Source organism: Chaetodon auriga, chromosome 15, assembly GCF_051107435.1.
Source record: "Chaetodon auriga isolate fChaAug3 chromosome 15, fChaAug3.hap1, whole genome shotgun sequence".
Taxonomy (NCBI): domain Eukaryota; kingdom Metazoa; phylum Chordata; class Actinopteri; order Chaetodontiformes; family Chaetodontidae; genus Chaetodon; species Chaetodon auriga.
In genome coordinates, this window is record NC_135088.1 from 18,153,563 (window position 1) to 18,172,765 (window position 19,203).

At 41.5% G+C, this 19,203-nt stretch overlaps 2 protein-coding genes across 5 annotated transcripts; both read right to left on the reverse strand.

Annotated features, from left to right (window-relative positions):
* Positions 1-1,364: 1,364 nt before the first annotated feature.
* Positions 1,365-9,539, reverse strand: LOC143333353 (uncharacterized). Of its 2 annotated transcripts, none has more exons than XM_076751437.1 (8): positions 9,456-9,539; positions 8,743-9,008; positions 5,358-8,436; positions 4,974-5,002; positions 4,603-4,764; positions 3,949-4,015; positions 3,664-3,768; positions 1,365-3,426 (listed from the first exon to the last, which is right to left on the reverse strand). In XM_076751437.1, exons 2-8 carry the CDS (start codon positions 8,889-8,891, stop codon positions 2,722-2,724), a joined length of 4,296 nt encoding a protein of 1,431 aa, XP_076607552.1. In that variant the 5' UTR covers positions 8,892-9,008; positions 9,456-9,539; the 3' UTR covers positions 1,365-2,721. The 2 variants fall into 2 exon arrangements, with proteins under 2 accessions (XP_076607552.1, XP_076607551.1); XM_076751436.1 differs by having other exon boundaries at positions 1,365-3,519.
* A 3,536-nt stretch (positions 9,540-13,075) lies between these two features.
* zfpl1 (zinc finger protein-like 1) lies at positions 13,076-17,263 on the reverse strand. Of its 3 annotated transcripts, none has more exons than XM_076751264.1 (8): positions 17,088-17,263; positions 15,559-15,671; positions 15,358-15,469; positions 14,947-15,140; positions 14,761-14,839; positions 14,462-14,653; positions 14,160-14,283; positions 13,076-14,033 (listed from the first exon to the last, which is right to left on the reverse strand). In XM_076751264.1, exons 2-8 carry the CDS (start codon positions 15,658-15,660, stop codon positions 13,847-13,849), a joined length of 990 nt encoding a protein of 329 aa, XP_076607379.1. In that variant the 5' UTR covers positions 15,661-15,671; positions 17,088-17,263; the 3' UTR covers positions 13,076-13,846. The 3 variants fall into 3 exon arrangements, with proteins under 3 accessions (XP_076607379.1, XP_076607380.1, XP_076607381.1); XM_076751265.1 differs by having other exon boundaries at positions 15,559-15,666; positions 17,088-17,225; XM_076751266.1 differs by lacking the exon at positions 17,088-17,263 and adding an exon at positions 16,964-17,024.
* Between the last annotated feature and the right edge of the window lie 1,940 nt (positions 17,264-19,203).

The window sequence follows — 19,203 nt, forward strand, 5'->3', positions numbered from 1 at the left end:
TGCAGATGACACCACCATCAAACCACCATTTCAAACAACAGTGAGGATTAATATTGGGAATAAATCTTGCTGAGTACACAGGGAACAACCTGCTGCTCAGTGTTGGCCAAGGAGCTGGCTGTTGAGTTTAGAAAAAAGGAAGCAAAGACACACACCCATCTATATCAGTGAAGCTGAGGAGGAGAAGATGAAGAGTTTTAGGTTCCTAGGTATCAACATCACAGGGGACCTGCTATGGTCATCTCACATCTGGTAAAGAAAGCTTAAAGGACTGTTTCTTAAGGAAACTTCAAAAAGGATAAAAATCTTTTTGGCTTTTACAATAGAAAGCATCCTGATGGGAAACATCATGATTTAGCATGAGATGCTCACATCCCAGGACAGAAGGGCTCTGCAATGAGGGACTAAAACTGCCCAGATCATCATTGTGACCTGTCTGCTGAGCATTGGCCTGTTAACTCTGCTGTATTAATATCCTCTGCCGCATCACTAGACTGCAGAGCAGTTTCTGTCCTCAGGCTGTGAGACTCCTCAATTCATCCTCGATACTCCAGCATAAAAGCTTTATTTTTATGAGTTATTATTTATTCATTCATATCTCTTTTTGTGAGTAGCATAAAGGGACTACAACTAGCATTTTGTTGTACCCTGCAAATCCTGACACTCTACCCAGCTACAATCTCAATGACCTTTTTCAAGGAGATGGGCTCTAACTTCGTTCAGCCTGCTGAACAAGTTAGTCAAGCACTAAATAAGAAGAAGAAGAAGAAGAAGAAGAAGAAGAAGAAGAAGAAGAAGAAGAAGAAGAAGAAGAAGAGAGTTTGTCACAGGCATGCTTCACATAAAATGACACCAAATGAATGTTACAGGAAGTCAGTGCAGAGCAGCTAAAACTGGACTCATTTGCTCTCTGCTCTGGTTTTGGTTCTGGTTAATAGCCGAGCTGCAGAGTTTTGAATGAGCTGAAGTCTCTCAGTATTTTTTTTTTTCTTTTTTTTTTGGGAGGTCCGTAAATAGTGCCTTACAGTAATCAAGTTGGTTTTAAACAAAGGCATGAATGAGTTTTTCAGCATCTTTTTGATTTAGAAATGGTTATACTTAAGCTATGTTTCAAAGCTAGAAAAAGGAAGTTTCCATCACCTTGCTGACATGGGATTGGAGGTTTAGATCTGAATGTAACACCAACACTAAATGTATTTTGGATGTTAGGATGAACTGTTCCTTTAAGGTGAAAGGCAGAGTGATTGACCAGGGACACTGTTAGAAAGAGGAGATACTCTGCTGAACTAAACTTGCCTGTGTTTTGTGAGACATGTCTTTTGATGACAGGCTGCAGTATATAAATGTAGTCGATGTGACCGAAGTGTGCATCACCTCATGGATGAGAGGCCTCATTATGATTTATTAGATGTTACATGAACAGAGTTACATGGATGACATTTACACAAGCTTGAGAAATTTGCACTATTACAAGCATTTCTCTTGGCAGGTTAATAAGACAGGACAACACTTTTGCATATACACATATTTAAAGCTAATTCATAACTGCATATGTAATTTACATTATGTTATGTAATACATGCCTACTAAGACAAATTAACAGGATAACTGATGTTTTTAGATGGTGCTTAATGCAGTATATGGCATAATTATGGCTACCTAAACAAGAAGTACAGATTATATGAATACATAATGTTTCTTGCAAGAAAACAAACAGATAAACAGAATAACTACTTTTGGTGTTCTGCAGAGGTGAAAGAACAGGAAAGGAAATGCCTATATCTGCATTCATACAATAAAATACACATTTACATTTTACCGTTAAATGACCAAATCTAAGGGGTCACAGGGGGGTCAAGATACAGAAAAATATGGCTTATGTTCAAATACACATATAATATTCATCTGCCTCCAATTTCACTCAGCAAACGTTGGTTGTATCTCAATTTTAAGTGTTGGTTAAAATTGTGAATATGTGTTGAATGTATGCAATACAATTATTTATTTGAGAGAAGATTTTTAGCAAGAAATAAATGAGGGAGCCTTACATGCTTTCAAAAATAAAATATGTTAACTGGTGATAGGCAAACAGAGTAAATCTAGTAAGTCTTCCAGTTTGAATTCAAAGGTCCACTCTCCTCAAACCACATGTAATGGAGGAGCTGAACCGCTGAGCCACTGACACTGTTCCAGGTTACAGATATACCATGCAGGATTTGTCTGTTCTGGAAATTGTGTGAATGCAGCTGAAGCACGTTTCACCCTGCCCACCATTGCCTCCCTGCTCTGCGTGAGCATGTTTTTGTGTGTGTGTGCAACCTTCAAACACACACGCAGACCTTCAGCCCTTCATACATCCATGACACAATCAGAGAGCACAGGCGGGAGACAGAAACAGTCATGTAACCTGAGTACTGTGCTGATTACATTTTTTTAGCGTGCCAACCTCACCTGTGCACTGTCATTGACTGGGGGCTACACACCCACTGTCCAAAGGTTGACATCCAGAAACACAGCAAAATAGAAAGAAAATAGAAAATAGAGGCAGAGGGCAGGGTCTCTGTAGCTGCATACACCGCCACACACTTCTTGTGGGTCATAAGGGATAACAGAGGGATTGTTTTTGTAGGAATCTATACATTCTTTTTTAAGAAAGCCCCGCATAATAAACATGGTAAAGTAAATTATGCAGACACAGTGAACACTGCACTCATGTTTCTATCACAGCTGTGTTCGCTCCCCTTTCCACACCTCGTCTGGAATCCCTCCTGTCCAGCCGTGCACCTCAGCCCTGCTCTGCCCTTTTCCTTCACCAGACTGAATGAAGTGGCTGAGCATCTGCTCGGCCGACTGCAGACTGGCCAGGTTGTTATCCGCCTCTGACATTCTGCTTTCTACCTGCCTGCCAATAGCTGCATCCCTGTCATTGTTTGCCTTCCAGTGATGAATGATCTCATTATCTAAGTCTTGGATGGCTTCCTCCCCTTGGTGGTGGAGGTTCATCATGGCCTCCGTGCCTCTTAGCTCCTTTTGCATGTGATGGCATGCCAGAGGGATTTCCTCCAGGCTAGCTGACCGGATCAGGATGGCAGAGCAGAGGGTTGGACTTGTGGTGATCCTGTGAGCACTCTCACCTGTCATGCCATCAGACAGATTCTCATTGTGCATGGTGAACTGGAGATGAGGGATCTGCAGTGGGCGTGGAGAGTGCCGCCTGACAATTTCCTCACCCCCTGACTCGCTGTCTTTGTCCACATCTCCTTCCTGGTGTCTCCATGCTTGCCCTCTGTTTGATCCTGTCAGTATAAACCGTGGGGTCTCTTCTCCTAGCTCTGACCAGTCAGACTCCTCCTCCTCTGGAACTGAACCTAGAGACTGCTCCTGCCCACCAGCTTTGGCCTTTCCATAGTTATGGCTGTCCATGAACTGAGCCGGAGGGGGAGTGATGGGGAGAACCACTTGATTAATGCCATCAGCTGACTGAAACTGGACATCTGTTTTGTGAAGCAGTGACGTTATCTACAGTGAGCAGAGGTTACAGGCTGATCAGTTTATTGATTAAAGGATACATAGTTAAAGAATGAAGAAGACATGGTTCTGATGCTGAATGTGTTTGTGAAGCCACCGTCTACCTAGAATCTGAGAGGGAGGTAAAGATCTTACATTGAATGTCTCCACGCTGTTGGCAAATTTTACATCAGCAAGCTTCTCTGTCAGTGCTGAAATACGCTGGTTCAACCTCTCACGTTCTCCTTCCATATTCAGAGCCTGACACAGAAAGTACAGGAGGCACAGTTATCACAGATAAACCTTCAGTGAGTGGAATGAGGAAGCCCATCCCAAGAGTTTTAATAACTTTTACTGCTCAGTCAACTTTCGATAAAAAAGACTCCTACATGCTGCAACACTTGTTTCTATACTCATTTTCAGAAATGCCTTCAATCTCACCACTGACTGAAGCTTTTGCTCAAGCAGGTTATTAGTCTGTTGTGTGGAGGAGCAGTTGTCTTGTAGCCTAAAATAAGGCAGAGAGAGAGAGAGAGAGAGAGAGAGAGAGAGAGAGAGAGAGAGAGAAGTTACTCAACCATGTATGAGATTAAGTGCTATAGTTATGCAGAATTAGCATTTTTTTTTAGGTCTAAAACTTAAAACCTAGGCTAAAATCAGAAGTCAGATCTCATTTCAAATCTTATTTTTGAGGACAACACATGAGGGCTGGCAGACTGAGCCTGGTTCACATTAAACTGCACTTCCGGGTCTCTGAAATAGTTCAGCTGTTCAGTTGCTTTCTGTGCGTAAGAAACACAAGTATTCACAACCATTGTGTTGCATGTCCTGACTAGCTGCACATTGAAAAAGACATTGTATGAGCCCAACTTGACATTTAACAGGTCAACTGACTAAGGAATAAATTCATTCTGTATCTTAAGTATAAATTATGGAACCAAATGCTATCCAAATGCTATCCAAATGCAATCTAAATGCATACTCCAAGACAAGAAAACATGCACATCAGTTCCCTGAATGATGCGTGAATTATGTATAGTGACAGGAGGAGGTGAAACAAAAAAAAAAAAAAAACATTTTCTGTGCACTCTTTACCTCTTAAACCCCTCTGTGAGATTGCTGAGCTCCATACGTGTCCTCTGAAGTTCTGCCTCCAAAAACTTTTGGCTGCTCATGAACTCCTCTCCTAAACACTCCATCCTCATTGCTGTCTTCAGCAGCGTTTGATGCAGTCCTACATTCTGCTCCTTTAGTATCCTGCCAGGATAGATGCACAAAAGAAAAATAAAACTGAGTTAAACAAAGTACATGAGTGTTTTGAGGAATTTATTTACTTTTTATTGCACAGGTCAGCACTTTCTATGATCACCCCCAAAATGGTTTGAATATGTCACCAATTAATATATATCATTGTCATGGTTGTCATTTGAACTTTACTTTTAACCGAAGAATGACATCACACTTACATGATTCTTCCCAGCTCATGTGCCTTTTCCTGTATTAAAGAAAACAGTTATTTTGACAGGACTAATTATTTTCAGAAATAATTTTAATGATGCCCAGAGAATAAAGTGAAAAAAGGAGCTGCAAAATGAAAGAACATCAGTTTGGAATGTCAATTTGATTACCATTAATTTGTGCAGAATAACTAATCTATTGTTCTGTAATAGCTCTTCTAGTGTCTACAGTGACATGCACACTGGTGTCCAAATCAATAGGCAATCAAATGAGTGGAACATTATTACATAACCAGTTAATCAAGCATGTAAAACACAGGCAACTATTGACTTGCCAATAATTACTTTATGGACGTAGTGTAATAAGGGATTTCATGAAAGAGAATTTCATACTTTATGCAATGATGAGCTAGTGAAGCTTGTCTGCTCCTCCTCCTGACTGGAGGGGCTGCTGGTATTCCTGGGTGAATCTGCCCTGCTGGAGAAAGACTCCAGCTTCCTATGTGAGGCCGGACTGCCTACAGAATGCCCCTTTAGATGAGTGCTGTGGTCGTCAAGGTCATCATGGTCACCATCATTGTTTCTGGAGTGGGGCTGATTGACATGTGGTTCACAGTGATGTTCTTTGTGATGACATGTACTATAGTAATCTCCACGTTGATGGTGATGGTCTGGACTGTGGTGGTCACCATGTTCATGGTGATGGCCTGGATTGTGGTGGTCACCATGTTCATGGTGATGGTCTGGACTGTGGTGGTCTCCATGTTGATGATGGTGGTCTGGACTGTGGTGGTCTCCATGTTGATGATGATGGCTTGGACTGTGGTGATCTCCATGTTCATGGTGATGATCTGGATTGTGGCGGTCACCATGTTCATGGTGATGGCCCGGACTGTGGTGGTCTCCATGTTGATGGTGATGGTCTGGACTGTGGTGGTCTCCATGATGATGGTGATGGCCTGGACTGTGGTGGTCTCCATGATGATGGTGATGGCCTGGACTGTGGTGATCTCCATGTTCATGGTGATGGCCTGGACTGTGGTGGTCTCCATGTTGATGGTGATGGCCTGGACTGTGGTGTTCTCCATGATGATGGTGATGGCCTGGACTGTGGTGTTCTCCATGTTCATGGTGATGGCCTAAACTGTGGTGTTCTCCATGTTGATGATGGTGGTCTGGACTGTGGTGGTCACCATGTTCATGGTGATGGCCTGGACTGTGGTGGTCACCATGTTCATGGTGATGGCCCAGGCTGTGGTGGTCTTCATGTTCATGGTGATGGCCTGGACTGTGGTGGTCTCCATGTTCATGGTGATGGCCCGGACTGTGGTGGTCTCCATGTTCATGGTGATGGCCTGGACTGTGGTGGTCTCCATGTTCATGGTGATGGCCTGAATGGTGATGTCCATGTTCATGGTGATGGCCTGGACTGTGGTGGTGTCCATGATGATGGTGATGGCCTGGACTGTGGTGGTCTCCATGTTCATGGTGATGGTCTGAATGGTGATCTCCATGTTCATGGTGATGGTCGGGACTGTGGTGGTCTCCATGTTCATGGTGATGGCCTGAATGGTGGTCTCCATGTTCATGGTGATGGCCTGAATGGTGGTCTCCATGTTCATGGTGATGGCCTGAATGGTGATCTCCATGTTCATGGTGATGGCCTGGACGGTGGTCTCCATGCTCATGGTGATGGCCTGGATTGTGGTGGTGACCATGGTGATGGTGATGGCCTTGACTGTGGTGGTCTCCATGCTGATGGTGATGGTCTGGACTGTGGTGGTCTCCATGTTGATGGTGATGGCCCGAACTGTGGTGGTCTCCATGTTCATGGTGATGGCCCGATCTGTGGTGGTCTCCATGTTCATGGAGATGGTCTGGACTATGGTGGTCTCCATGTTGATGATTATGGCCTTGACTGTGGTCACCATGTTCATGGTGATGAAATTCACTGTGGTTGTCTTTATGGTGATGATGATGTGTTGGATTGTTATGGTCGCTATGGTCGCTATGGTGATGATGATGATGATGATGATGTGCTTGTTTGTGGTGGTCACCATGGTGATGATGAATGGCTGGGCTTTGGTGATCTCTACGGTCATTGCTTAGGCTGTGGTGTCCATGGTGATGTAATGCGGTATGGCATTCAGTGTTTGGGTGGCTGCTATGGTGGTGGCAACATGAGCTGTGGTGGCCTCCATGGTGATGGTCTCCATGGTGATGGTGATGGGATGTGTTGTGGTGGTCTCTGTGGTGACCTCCATGATGATAGACAGGACTGTGGTGGTCTCTGTGGCGATGGTGATGACTTGGGCTATCGCCATGGTAATGGTGATGACTTTTGCTGTGGCTGTCGCCATGGTGATGGTGATGACTAGAACTGTGATGGTCTCCTTGGTGATGGTGGTGGTGGTGCTTATACGAAGGTGAATGTGGCTGATGCTGAGGAGACCATGAGTGACGCCTTCTCAAACAACTGATATCAGTGCAGCTTCTGGGCTTGGGATGGGATGAGTGTGCAGAGCGGTGACCATGATGGTGGTGAAAAGATTCAGAGCGAGAATGTCCAGTAGAGCGCTTGCTGGTATGGGACTGCTTGCTGGAGTTAGCTGAGTCTGCAGTGGCAGGCCGGCTCCTCTGCTGTCTGAGTTTCTCAGTGCTGCTGTTAACCTTACTGGCTCGAACAGGGTCCTGCCCCAGACCGCAGGGTGTTTGAGCGTCAGTAACCCCAAGAGTGGTGAGTCTCATTGGGCTGAGCACCTGACGAGTGATTTCATTAAGGAAGGCAGAGAACTTCATTTTTTCCTTCATTAAATTCTTCCTGGCTTCACTTTTTCTCCTTTCTTGTTCATTTTCATCTTCATAGCCATGCCATTCTCTATCTTTGGGTCTAGAGAGAGCCTCCATTGATTTGGCTTTACGGAAACTTCCATCATTTCCTGAGCCTCTTGTAATCCTCTTTGTGTTCTTCAGGGCACCCTGATTAGTGCCACTGTGAGAAGACTTGCCTTTCTCCTGTTTCTGTTTGGCAGGGACTCTGTTTAGATGACCACTTCTATCGATCAAAGGGGCTGTGTCATCTCCTTCTTCAAAGTACTTGTGTTTCCCGGAAATATCTGTACAGGACTGTGAATGCTGGGGCTTCTTAAGGGAATATCTATCTAAATACTCACTGCTGGTCTCAGAGGACAGGCTAGAGGAAGATGTAGAAGAGGAGGAAGAAAAGGAAGAGGAGGAGGAAGAGGAAGAGGAGGAAGAAGAGGCTGATGAAGAGGAGGAAGAGGAAGAAGAAGAAGAGGAGGAGGATGAAGAGGAACCAGCTGAGGAACTCAAGGGAGTTTCTGAAAGAGAGACGTGGCGATGGTTTTGCTTGTGATGGTAATGATGAGAGTGAGTCCTGTCGTCATCACGCTCATGTCGATGGTCGGGGGGATGATCACTGAAAATGCTGTCCTCTGCTGCTGAATGGGTGCTATTTTAAAAAGAAAACATCTCAGTTAAAGACACAGCACCCCTAAACAAGATGGTGATGATACCTATTGATAATGATCATTATTTTTATTCCATTATTACATTTTGTGATGCCAGAGAAAATTCAAAATGCTCTCACAAATAAAGTAAGAAGGACACAGACCTCTGCTACTTGAACAAATCTTACATAAAAACTAAAGCAAAATGAACGCAGAAAGTTTAAATATCTGAGCTTATTTTAAACGTAAGCACAAATTCCAAACATGAGAACAAACAGGTAGCAGTAGAGGAAAATGTCCAAACTTACTCATGGCTACTGTTGTCATCTGACTGATGGAAATGTTGCTTGTTGCGGTGACGCCAATGGCCTTGATTTTGGTGATGGTGCTTCATTTGTTGAGATTTTGAGTTAGCAACCTTTCCATGCTTCTGGTCTTTTTCTTGATGGTCACACATGTCAGATGCACAAATTCAGACGCCTCTGGTGTCCTGGTGACGATGTAAAGGTCTATTTTTCCATCAACTGATGCTGCTGCTGAGAGTTGTTCTCAGAAACTGGCACAATATTGATCCCTGGGGAAAAATTTTCCTTCTTTAAGCATAATCATACATAATTCAGTGTGCCATCACTCTTTTTTTATATATATACATTTACATTCCCACAAATATAGAAACACTTAATTTTAATTCATACTATTATTGCAGTAAATTATGAAAAACATGATAACTGTATTGTAACTGTTCATATTACATGGTCAATAATTACTATGTCATCAACCTATTCTGGTTTACTGCAGCAGTAACATGATAGCTGATCTGAAGTGCACTAAAGTATGAATAGAGAAAATATACAAAATAGTCCCATACAGAATTCTTTGTGCAAAATGCAGCTTTAGAAAGTTGCAGACATTGCTATGAAAAATTCAATTATAAAACAAGGTTGAAGTATCTAATGCAAGTTCATTCAAATTCAGAGAAGCGAACCAAAGAGAGAACCAAAGAGCCAACATCTGTACTTACTTTCTGATAGAAGCCACAGGACTGAGACAGGCAGGAGTGTTCACTGAAACACAATGACTCTCTCTCTGTGATGCAGCTTCCTATTGAATTGGGAAACACATGTGAACCCCACTCACTCATCAATATATACTCCTGTACCATCCAATGACAGAGGGGCCAGCTGTTGCACGCAGCTACTTTGAACTGTATTAAACTCTACTGTACACTGTTTTGTGTATACAATTAAGTAAGTAAACTTTTTTCATATAGCACTTCTTTAAACAGCACTTAGAGAGTGCTTCACAATTAATAATAAAATGGATGAGTACACAGCATGAAAACAGCAAGTAAAAATGCAATATCTAGCCTTTAGAATTGTCATGTGCATTACAATGGTAGGCAACAATCTCAGTCTGATGGATAACATGGCCAAGGGGAGCATACAGATGGGACTAAGACTCAAACCTTGTGGAACACACGGCAAATGAGTGTGATGTATGAGCTAAAGAGGAGGTGAAGAATTTCCCCTCACGGGACTAATAAAGGAATATTGAATACTGAAGATGGAGATGGGGCAACAATTACTTCAATCGGCTTTGTCACATCTTTCGGTAAAGGAACGACGTACAGCATAGCTTCAAAGACTTCAAGGGCAAAAGATTAAAGATATCCCAAATATTTCATCAAATCCACTAAAGAATATTTTAGCCTTTTGGTTAATGAATCCTCAACTCACAAACATTAAATTAACAAGACATCAAGGGCTTTTTTTTTTCTTTTCTTTTTTTTTTTTTTTTCCAGTTTGATTATCTCCGCACAGCTCAGTGATATTTTTATTTGGAGACGCCCTGAGCACATACTGATATATGGATGTCATAATGTCTAGGATGTGAGTCACTGTACCAGCCAAAAAACACTGTCTCCCAGCACTCATTCCTCAACTTTAACAGGGTTCCCTTCAGTGTCAAGCATCAAAAGTAGTAAGAGCAGAGGAACAAATGCCAGAGGTAAACTCTGCTGTTGAAGTCAGCCTGTACAACTTGAGGCATTGTAGTGGGTGGGTGTCAGATGTCACCTACTATCTTCTTGTATTGCTTAAGTTTTTAGAAGAATCACTACTCAGAATATATTAGTGCTTGCTTTGTGATAATATTCCTTTGAAAAGGCAGAGTTAAGGACTGTATGTCACCCCAGAAGTCAACAGTTCATCACAAAGATCATATTCTACCTACGATTGTCATCATGAGAGCAGGGCAGAGGGACAGAAAACTGGGCTGCTTACAGTATGCACGTTAACTACAAAGTGTTATTGATCAGGATGTCCCTATTATGTCAGTGCGATGGCCAATCTAATAACTCAGAGTTACTGAGAAACACATTGAACTCCAATAGAGTGACATTGGCAATTACACATCACAAGACTTCATGATGTTATATTAAACCACTCATGACTTAAACTAGTACAGAAATACATCAAGACAACACAAACCACAGCTTTGTCGTGTATACAAGTGCCAGATCTGTCACCCTCGTTGTAATGTTGCAGCATGTATCTTCATCGCCACCGGCAGCTTTCCCTGAGTCAATGCAATGTGGCTCAGATCCACTGACAATCAATGGTAAACCCACACTGCTGTGACAGTTTGACTAACGCAATGGAAAGTTAAAAGAGGCAACTCACACTCACATGATGTACGTGATGTATTTGTGAATATTTCCAACACCTGAAGGGAGTCATTACGAGGATTCCCAACGATGGCATGTGACGGTGTTACATCATGTTCGATGTCATCATGGGCCCAATAATGACTGCAGCGCTCTCCGTGCTGATGAAACACTGCTGCGCTGACATCGCCCTGTGGAATTATTTACTGAAGGCATTTTTACATGCAGTGAATTTTTATAGCTTTCAGTAGAATAACTTAAAATTCATGAGGAGGAAGTATGACCTCTAGCATACACGTGCTTGTTAATATCAACTCTGTGGAAACAGTTGATATGTCAGATGTGAACAGTCCAGTGCATCTCAGCACATCATACATGCAGTATAGCAGCACAGACCCATACACCACTAAGAAATAGTAAGAAATTTCCATAATGGAAAAATAAACTAGCGAATCTGAATTAAAATCTAAGTTGTAAATGTGTTTGAAATAAGAGAATTAATTCACTGAATTGTGAGGTTTTAAATGCCAGTTGTCCACATGTCACAAAAACAAAACACTCTACTGCAGAAAGAAGGCAGGAAACACTAAACAGAAAAAACAACTAATGGGTGGAGGGGTAAAGTTTGAACTGACTGAATAAAATCACAACATCTAAAACTGATACACAAGAAAGCTTGTTATTCTAGAGGGCTAACTCATACATGCTGAGTAACATGTAACGAGATTTCTAGTAACAGTGACAATTTAAGATGAAGAATTAATGAATAATTAAGAAATTTTGTAATTTTAAACCCCAACTCCTGAACTAATTATATAAGTACAATATATAGCCTGTGAAAGTCTAAACTGACAAACAATGAAATCAATGTCAATCAATGTCTGCGTGTCCACAGACCTGACCCTGGTCTCTGTCCCACCACTGAGCACCCTGACGTCCACGGGACATTACTGTGGAGCTGGATGCATCAACCTGGGGCATTTGTGTGCAGCGTATTTGTAGAGTAGTGTCATGGCTGAGCACCGCAGTGAAACCATTCATCAGGTTTTATCTAAGAGGCAGGTCTGCCTCTTTCTCACAGTCTGAGGAAAAAGTACATGATGTTCAGTTCAAGGTTGGAGTATATTGAAGCTTTCTTTATTGCTCACCCTTAAATAAATTTCCAGTGAAGTTCCTCGTCTGCCCCTGAAATACACTTGTTTTTCTGAATTTCAACACTGCCTCTTTTCACTCCAATTATCCAAAAAAGACATGTTGCTGGAGTTTGAAGTGCGAGTGCTGCTGCCCTTTCACACTACAAACAAGCTGACAAGTAAGTCGTTGTTTTTGTTATTCGGGACATGTTAACACAGAGATCGATGTCACAGCTATGAGTCACAAGCTGTAATACAAACACACTTCTGACTGTGCGTGAGCTTGTATTTACAGCACCACGCTGTAGTTATTCAGAGGTGGTCTGAGCTTAATGCATTGGAGTGAAACCTTTACTTTCAGCTTCCACTTCTTGAAATAAAGTGCAAATTACATTATATTTGAAAGGAAACTTTTTTTATTTGACAGACATGTACTTGTGTCTTGCCACAGTGAGAAATTAGAGTAAGTGGCTACTTGCCGCCATCCATCCAGCTCGTTTTGTAATTATTCATAAATATCGTCACTTAAATGCAAATATTGTTTAGAAAAGCAATGCAACAATTTACAGTGTAGTACACAGAGAGCCACTGCATCTATTGTGAGGGCTCTTATTATCATCACTGGTCTGTGAAAGCGTCAGTGTGCTGCTTACAGTCAGCAGCTGCTTCATGCAAACTGGGAAAAGGAATAACATTTTGGTTTTATAGTGACATATTTACGCGCAGTGAAGGTGCATAACACAACTGACATATCAAAAAATTCTTCACTCTTGATTTTATCTGTGCACAGCAGTAGATAAAGGTCACGACTCGAGGACTTTAAAAAACGTTATAATGCTGAAATTCTGTAGTATTCCCATTTAATAGACAGTCAAAAAACATCAGGAAAATGTACATACAGTATGTATGGCAACTCTAAAAGCAACGCACTCAGTTTCAGAAGTAGTGAAGACACCCTTAAATAGTTATGTGTTAATTATGTGTGGGGTACATCTGATTCCAGTTCTGTCAACGCCGTCTCTAAAGGAGAAATGCACAAGGCCACTCAAAACAAATCAGCAAGGGGAATAAGTTTCGAAACCTGTTGACGTTATTGAACGATTTGTTGCTGATGATATACATTCTGACTTTTCTGCCTGCAAAAATGCTCTCTTTCAACATCGACAGTGTTTAGTTTCTACTGAACTTAAAAAAAAAAAAAAAAAAAAAACACCTTCCAAAGATCACTAACAAATGTTAGCTGTAACTGTAAATATAAATACTACCCCTCTTCATCATGAGCTTCCTTTGTCTACATGCACCGAGCCTTGGTCACCTTTGGAGTTTGCCGGTTGTTTTTCTTGGATCACAGAAAAGCTCCTGAATGTTGTCAGACTTGTTTTATGGTCTGAGAAGGGCCCTGGCATGTTCCCACTGCTTGATGTAAATGAATAGGGCCAGAGATTACCTCCATTCTAAAGGAGGTGCAGCGTCTCTCTCTCTCTTTTTCATTCAACTTGGGTACACGGCTCCCTCTGTTGGGCTAACCATGTAGTGGAAAGTCCCATTTCAGCTCAGTCTACACAGACTTACATTGTGTAACACAGAGGGATAAGAAGGAATCAATGCTTGTTATCAGTTTTTCCCCACACGGATGTTGGGGTTAAGAAGAGGATCTAAATTTGGGTCTGAGCCAGCGGAGGCACGTCCAAGTTTAGCCATGATGATTATCAACGTAAAGAATCCCAGAACTCCGACCAGGAGAAGCATGAAGACCCGCTGTTTCCAGGAGAAAGATGTTCGCTTTCCACCGGTGCGATTTCTGAAGCGATTAAAAAAAAAAAGAAGTTACAAATCAGCCATAACAATGACGTCTGTATAGTGATTTATTCAAAGTGAGAGAGCAATAAAAGAGGGCTCTACTTCCAGAGCAGACCGTGATACTAACTTGAGAATTTGAGCAAACCAACTTAACGCTGGTCGTCGTCGGTACTTGTCATCGTCAAAGTCGATCTGTGTGACAGAGCTGTGACCAACGTCCCGAGTGTCGTAGATCTTTCTTGGTGACGATGCTGGAAAACAACAACTAAATGTGTTAATCTTTCAGCATACAGCAGATGGCAACACAGCACGTTAAATGTCAATGACATAAACATTGTTTGGAATCTTTTAAGGTACATAAATGGAGACGGGGATGTACCCTAAAAACAGCAGCAGACAGTAGATTCAGAGGGCTTTACATTGCTTTACCTGTGTGTATTGTAATTGTGTCACAGGTAGTGGCAGTAGTGAAGTTGACCACAGAGTGCTCCTGCATATTTGAATCCCCATTTTTACGAGAACCTCCAAGGTCTTCCTGTCCTGGAGGTGAGACTGAATTTGGTGGTGGGCTGAGGCTGGTGTTGTAAGAGTGGCTGGGGTAAATGTTACTTTGTTCTTGTGCTGTGGACAGAAAAAAAACAGAGTTAGAAATAATACTGCATGAACAGCTGCAAAATACTCCCTGATAAATACTCAAGTTGTTATCAAAAGTAAACATTAAGGCTCACCATCAAATGTGGACCAGTCAGTATAATCAGTGACGTCGTTGGCTGCAGTGTCCTCAAGGACCCCAATGGGCTCTTCAATCTGTCAGTCAAAGATGACATTTTATTAATATCTTTGAACATGCACAGCTCTGAATGACTGACGTGTGAGATCACCAAAAAAGAGGTTTAACAATAACAGGCCATTACCAGCGGCAGCCCCAAGCCAGCTCTTGCCCAGTTAACAGATGACAGCTGTTCTTTCAGCACATCAGCAACTGGGCTGGCCAGGTTACAAGGGGGAAACACTGGACCCTGACATGTGGGACACTGGTATCCCGCAGGAGCAGTATTGAGGGGCAGCCGAGATGCCAAGTTATTAAGACACGACCAGTGAAACACATCTGTGGAAGAAAACAGCAGTTTCACATCACAGCAACAGGGGTGGGATGTCCTTTTTCAATGACTGTGAGCACAGCAAACAAAATGACATTCATCTTGTTTTTTTTTGTCATTTTGCTGAACTGTTCCTTTAAACATCAGTGGATCTGTTTGACACAGATGAGCATGTACAGTATATTCTCGATGAGTTCAAAGAAAACAGAAACTTGCTAATCTTACCGTAGCAGACCAGTCTGACAGTGTCTTGAGCAGTCAGTGGATTATTACACAGAGTACAGTTGGGGTTATAATCGCTGTCCTGAAGCCATTGCAGATACGACTGCACGATACACTGAAGCACAGCAAGAGGAAACAGAATTCAATGTGATGTTACAAATGTTGCACAAACATAAATCAAGTGATACTTGTTCACCCACTGACCTTGTTGTGGTTGGAGACGAGGCAATGCTCGCACACATTTACACGATGTTCAAAGCAGAATAAATTGGTCACCTTTCTCTTCGGACACTTGCAGAGACCCATAGCCACCTGCACTGTGTTGGGAACAAACACATCAATGCAGGTTTCTGTAAATTACAGATCATCCTCCTGTTTATTATGAGCAGAAATTAAAATAATGTGCCATCATTTACTAACAAAAACATCACATTAAATTAATAATGAATCTGTGTATCATGAGGCTGGTGTTATCTCGAATACAGAACAGAGCAACACAACAGAGGCGAGAATTGGCATGACATTATAACTTCCCTTTTCCCTGACAGGCTGAATTTTCCACAAACACACTGGTCATTGGCATACTTTTTGCTTGTGAGCACTTTGACAGTGAGCGTCCTCACTTTCCTTATATTCTGAATCAAAAGCCATGAGAAGGGGGCAACGCTGTTGTACAATGTGTGCAACTCTTCTGTCACATCAGTTATGCTATAATAAATATTCACCATAGGGGTAGGAAAACAATTACATCGGCAAGAAAAGTCACAATCATCACACATCTATGTAGGTTACAAAACATGGCTCATGCTGGTTGGGCAATATGACACTATGTGCCATGAGATGACATAATATGGTCAATCATAAGATGCTTCAATATATCATTTATACCAAGATCTATTATGTTATTAATAGCTCTGACTGTATTCTGCCATTGTGGGCAATGATGCAAATCAGTGAGATGAAGTATCTTAATTTGACTGGTAACACAAACAGTCTTGTCTCACTATTTTATCCATTAACAGTTTCTCAGCTGATTTTCCAAACAACTGACCTCTTCTTGATACACTGCAATGTTACAATGCAGATTATAGAGGATTTTAGACACATTACCCACGCCTCCAGGGATTCTGGTCATTATAATAATGTGTATTGTCTTTTCCTGAACTTTTAGGTTTATTACACTTAAGTGACGTCTTCTGAGGTTTTTGTTCAAGCGTGTTCATGATGTCCACTTTATCAATGTTACCCTATTGACATGTCACAAATAGTGGCTGGGACAGTCAGAAATGAGGCTAACATATTGCGAGAAGCAATTTTGACTGTCAGATCAGCGCCACATTATCGATACCGACAGGGTACTGGGTTAGTATTTATCAATAACTGGTTATCAATGGCACCCAGCACCAGATGCTACTCGTTCGTCGGCGTGATTTAATCTTCTGTAACTTAACTGGCTGCACCTTGAATGTTGTGGTTTCAGCGAACTTGTCCTAAGTTATCGTACACACTGCGAGAGGTCATGCGTCGGTTTTTCTGCTCTAAAACCACGTTTCAACACCACGTAACACGATTTGTCAGTGACAACACCTTTTGGCAGCTTAACGTTTACCTGAGCTAACATTAGCTGCTACCTTAGCTGGAAGTTATCAGCTGAGGTAACGTTAGCGAGCTAATCTTGCTAGCTGGTGGAGTTGAGGAAGTTCCTTCGCAAATGACTAATAATTACACGTTACCTGTCACACAGACTTTAATCAAGTCCCGTTCGTTTCAGGTAATGTTGTACGACTGTCATTTAAGCGTCCATCTAAATTTCACTTGGAAAACGGCTCCAGGAGCTGTCATCAGCAAACTTGACTGCTGCTAGCTGGTTCCTTCCTCTCTGTTTATGTGCCACGTCTCTTCCGCTTCTGCGTCTTCTTCGTGTGTTTTGGAACAAACGAACAGGTACATTCTGCCATCTCCTGTATAGGAGTGTGTATTCTTCAAATGCTCTTTTTAAGTTGCCGAATTTCTTTCAATTAGGAAATTCGCATATATGTATAGAAGTGACATCTATAAAAAATAAATGTATTAGACATGGCGCACGGTTTAGCTACGTATACAATGTGGACAAGTAGCTGTTTATGTATCATCTTAAACACCGCCATTTTGTTTTGTTCTTCTTCTCTTGTTATCTGCGTATCCTACATGAGTGTGAACAAGCATGTCACTTCATACTGTACCGGAGGAGACTTCATTATTTTACATGCGCAGGTGCTTAAATAGCATCCAAACTGTCTGTGCAAGACACATGCTGACACGTGAATTATACACATTAAATATAGATTATAGATAAATGTATTTTTATAAAAAAAATACATGTGCATTACATTGAATTTCTATTTATGGCTAAAAGGTGGCAAATATTTTTCATTATCCACACCACATGTTCCCCCATATCAGATTCTCACTTATGTTTGCAGTGCACACTGCCTTATTATTTTTACATCTTTAAACGTTCATTACTTTTCATGATATATTCTGATGATATTTTCCCTTTCTTCACATCCGGACGTGAAGCACAACTCACGACACGGGCATACCTATATAATTAAATTGTTATCTAGCACAGAAACTAAGAGTAGAATTTTTGAAAATCTGACGAAAATTTGACCCTATAATGTTGCTTTGTATATCTGACACTTCTGCCTCTTTTTGCAGTGAAGTTTCAGCAAATCTGGTTTTAATGTTATCTTAACGCCTTTTGAAAACACTTCATCAGATAAGCTGAGTTAAATAGGATGAGATCAATTTAACTGATCAAACAGCAGCAAAATGATGTACAAGAACAGATTCGCAGTAAAGATAAGTAATCTTACAAACTTAAATGTAACAATAACAATTCAGGGTATTAATCCAAGGTAGCAAATAATACCTCTTTGCTGTGACACTGAAGGATGTAGGAGCGACATCAAAGTCACAAAACTGTCATCAATTTTTCATGTAGTGTAGCACATTCATATCTTTTTTTCCAAGCAAGACAGCAGCAATGTTTGCTGGGCTCTTGCCTTCTTGTACTTGGCAGGTTTGCGTCAGATTGCAGTTAGTGTGTTTTGTCAGCAGATGGTGTACAAACTGAGAGCCAATAAAGTATTGGCTATTACCAAAAGTACACAGAATGCTGGGTCCAGTCATTCACCAGTCAGCCCTGTCTGTGCAGATAAAAATATTAACCTTTCATCAGCAGAACAGACCCCAAAATGCAGTTAGCAGATATAGATATTGATCTTCTATGTGTGTGTGTGTGTGTGTGTGTGTGTGTGTGTGTAACTTTTAAATAGATGATCAATGATTGCAAGAGCCTATCATTATAAGTCTGAGAATCGCTGCAATGACATGACTTCAAGTAATAAAAGACAGAGACCAACAGATGGAGTATTGTAGGGTTTTTTTTTTTTCCACTTGTAACCAGCAGATCTTTGGGATAATTTGATCACAGCCAAATGTGTGTCATCATTCGATCTGATGGGGTGTTCTTAATGAGCATCATTTTGAGTCGGTCTGGTGGGATATGTCTGCCAAAAGTCATAAATGTAAACATAAATGGATGTAAAGAGATAGTAAGGGGCTGTAAATGTAAGAAATGACAGCCATAAAAGTGTTGGCCATCCCTGATAAACATCAACAGTGATACAATAATTCTGAGCAGCTGCTTTAAAAGTTGGGATTTAGCATCTTGCACATGGCAGCCATGATAGCTCTCAATCCAGCCATGACAAGCATTTTTTAAATGCACGGTAATCACATCGATGTGTCCGTGATGCTGCCAGTCCATGCATAATAATGGCTTTTTGTCTTTACAGTATGCAT

Excerpts from the sequence above, each read along its gene's own strand:
- LOC143333353 (XM_076751436.1), bottom strand. The coding sequence starts at position 8,891 with ATGTGTGACCATCAAGAAAAAGACCAGAAGCATGGAAAGGTTGCTAAC. Across the intron at positions 3,769-3,948 it reads AGCAAAAGCTTCAGTCAGTG|GCTCTGAATATGGAAGGAGA; the intron begins GTGAGATTGAAG and ends TTTCTGTGTCAG. Across the intron at positions 3,520-3,663 it reads ACAGCGTGGAGACATTCAAT|ATAACGTCACTGCTTCACAA; the intron begins GTAAGATCTTTA and ends TGCTCACTGTAG.
- zfpl1 (XM_076751264.1), bottom strand. The coding sequence starts at position 15,660 with ATGGGTCTCTGCAAGTGTCCGAAGAGAAAGGTGACCAATTTATTCTGC. Across the intron at positions 14,840-14,946 it reads CTGGCTTGGGGCTGCCGCTG|ATTGAAGAGCCCATTGGGGT; the intron begins GTAATGGCCTGT and ends TTTGACTGACAG. Across the intron at positions 14,654-14,760 it reads TGACTGGTCCACATTTGATG|CACAAGAACAAAGTAACATT; the intron begins GTGAGCCTTAAT and ends TTCTGTCCACAG.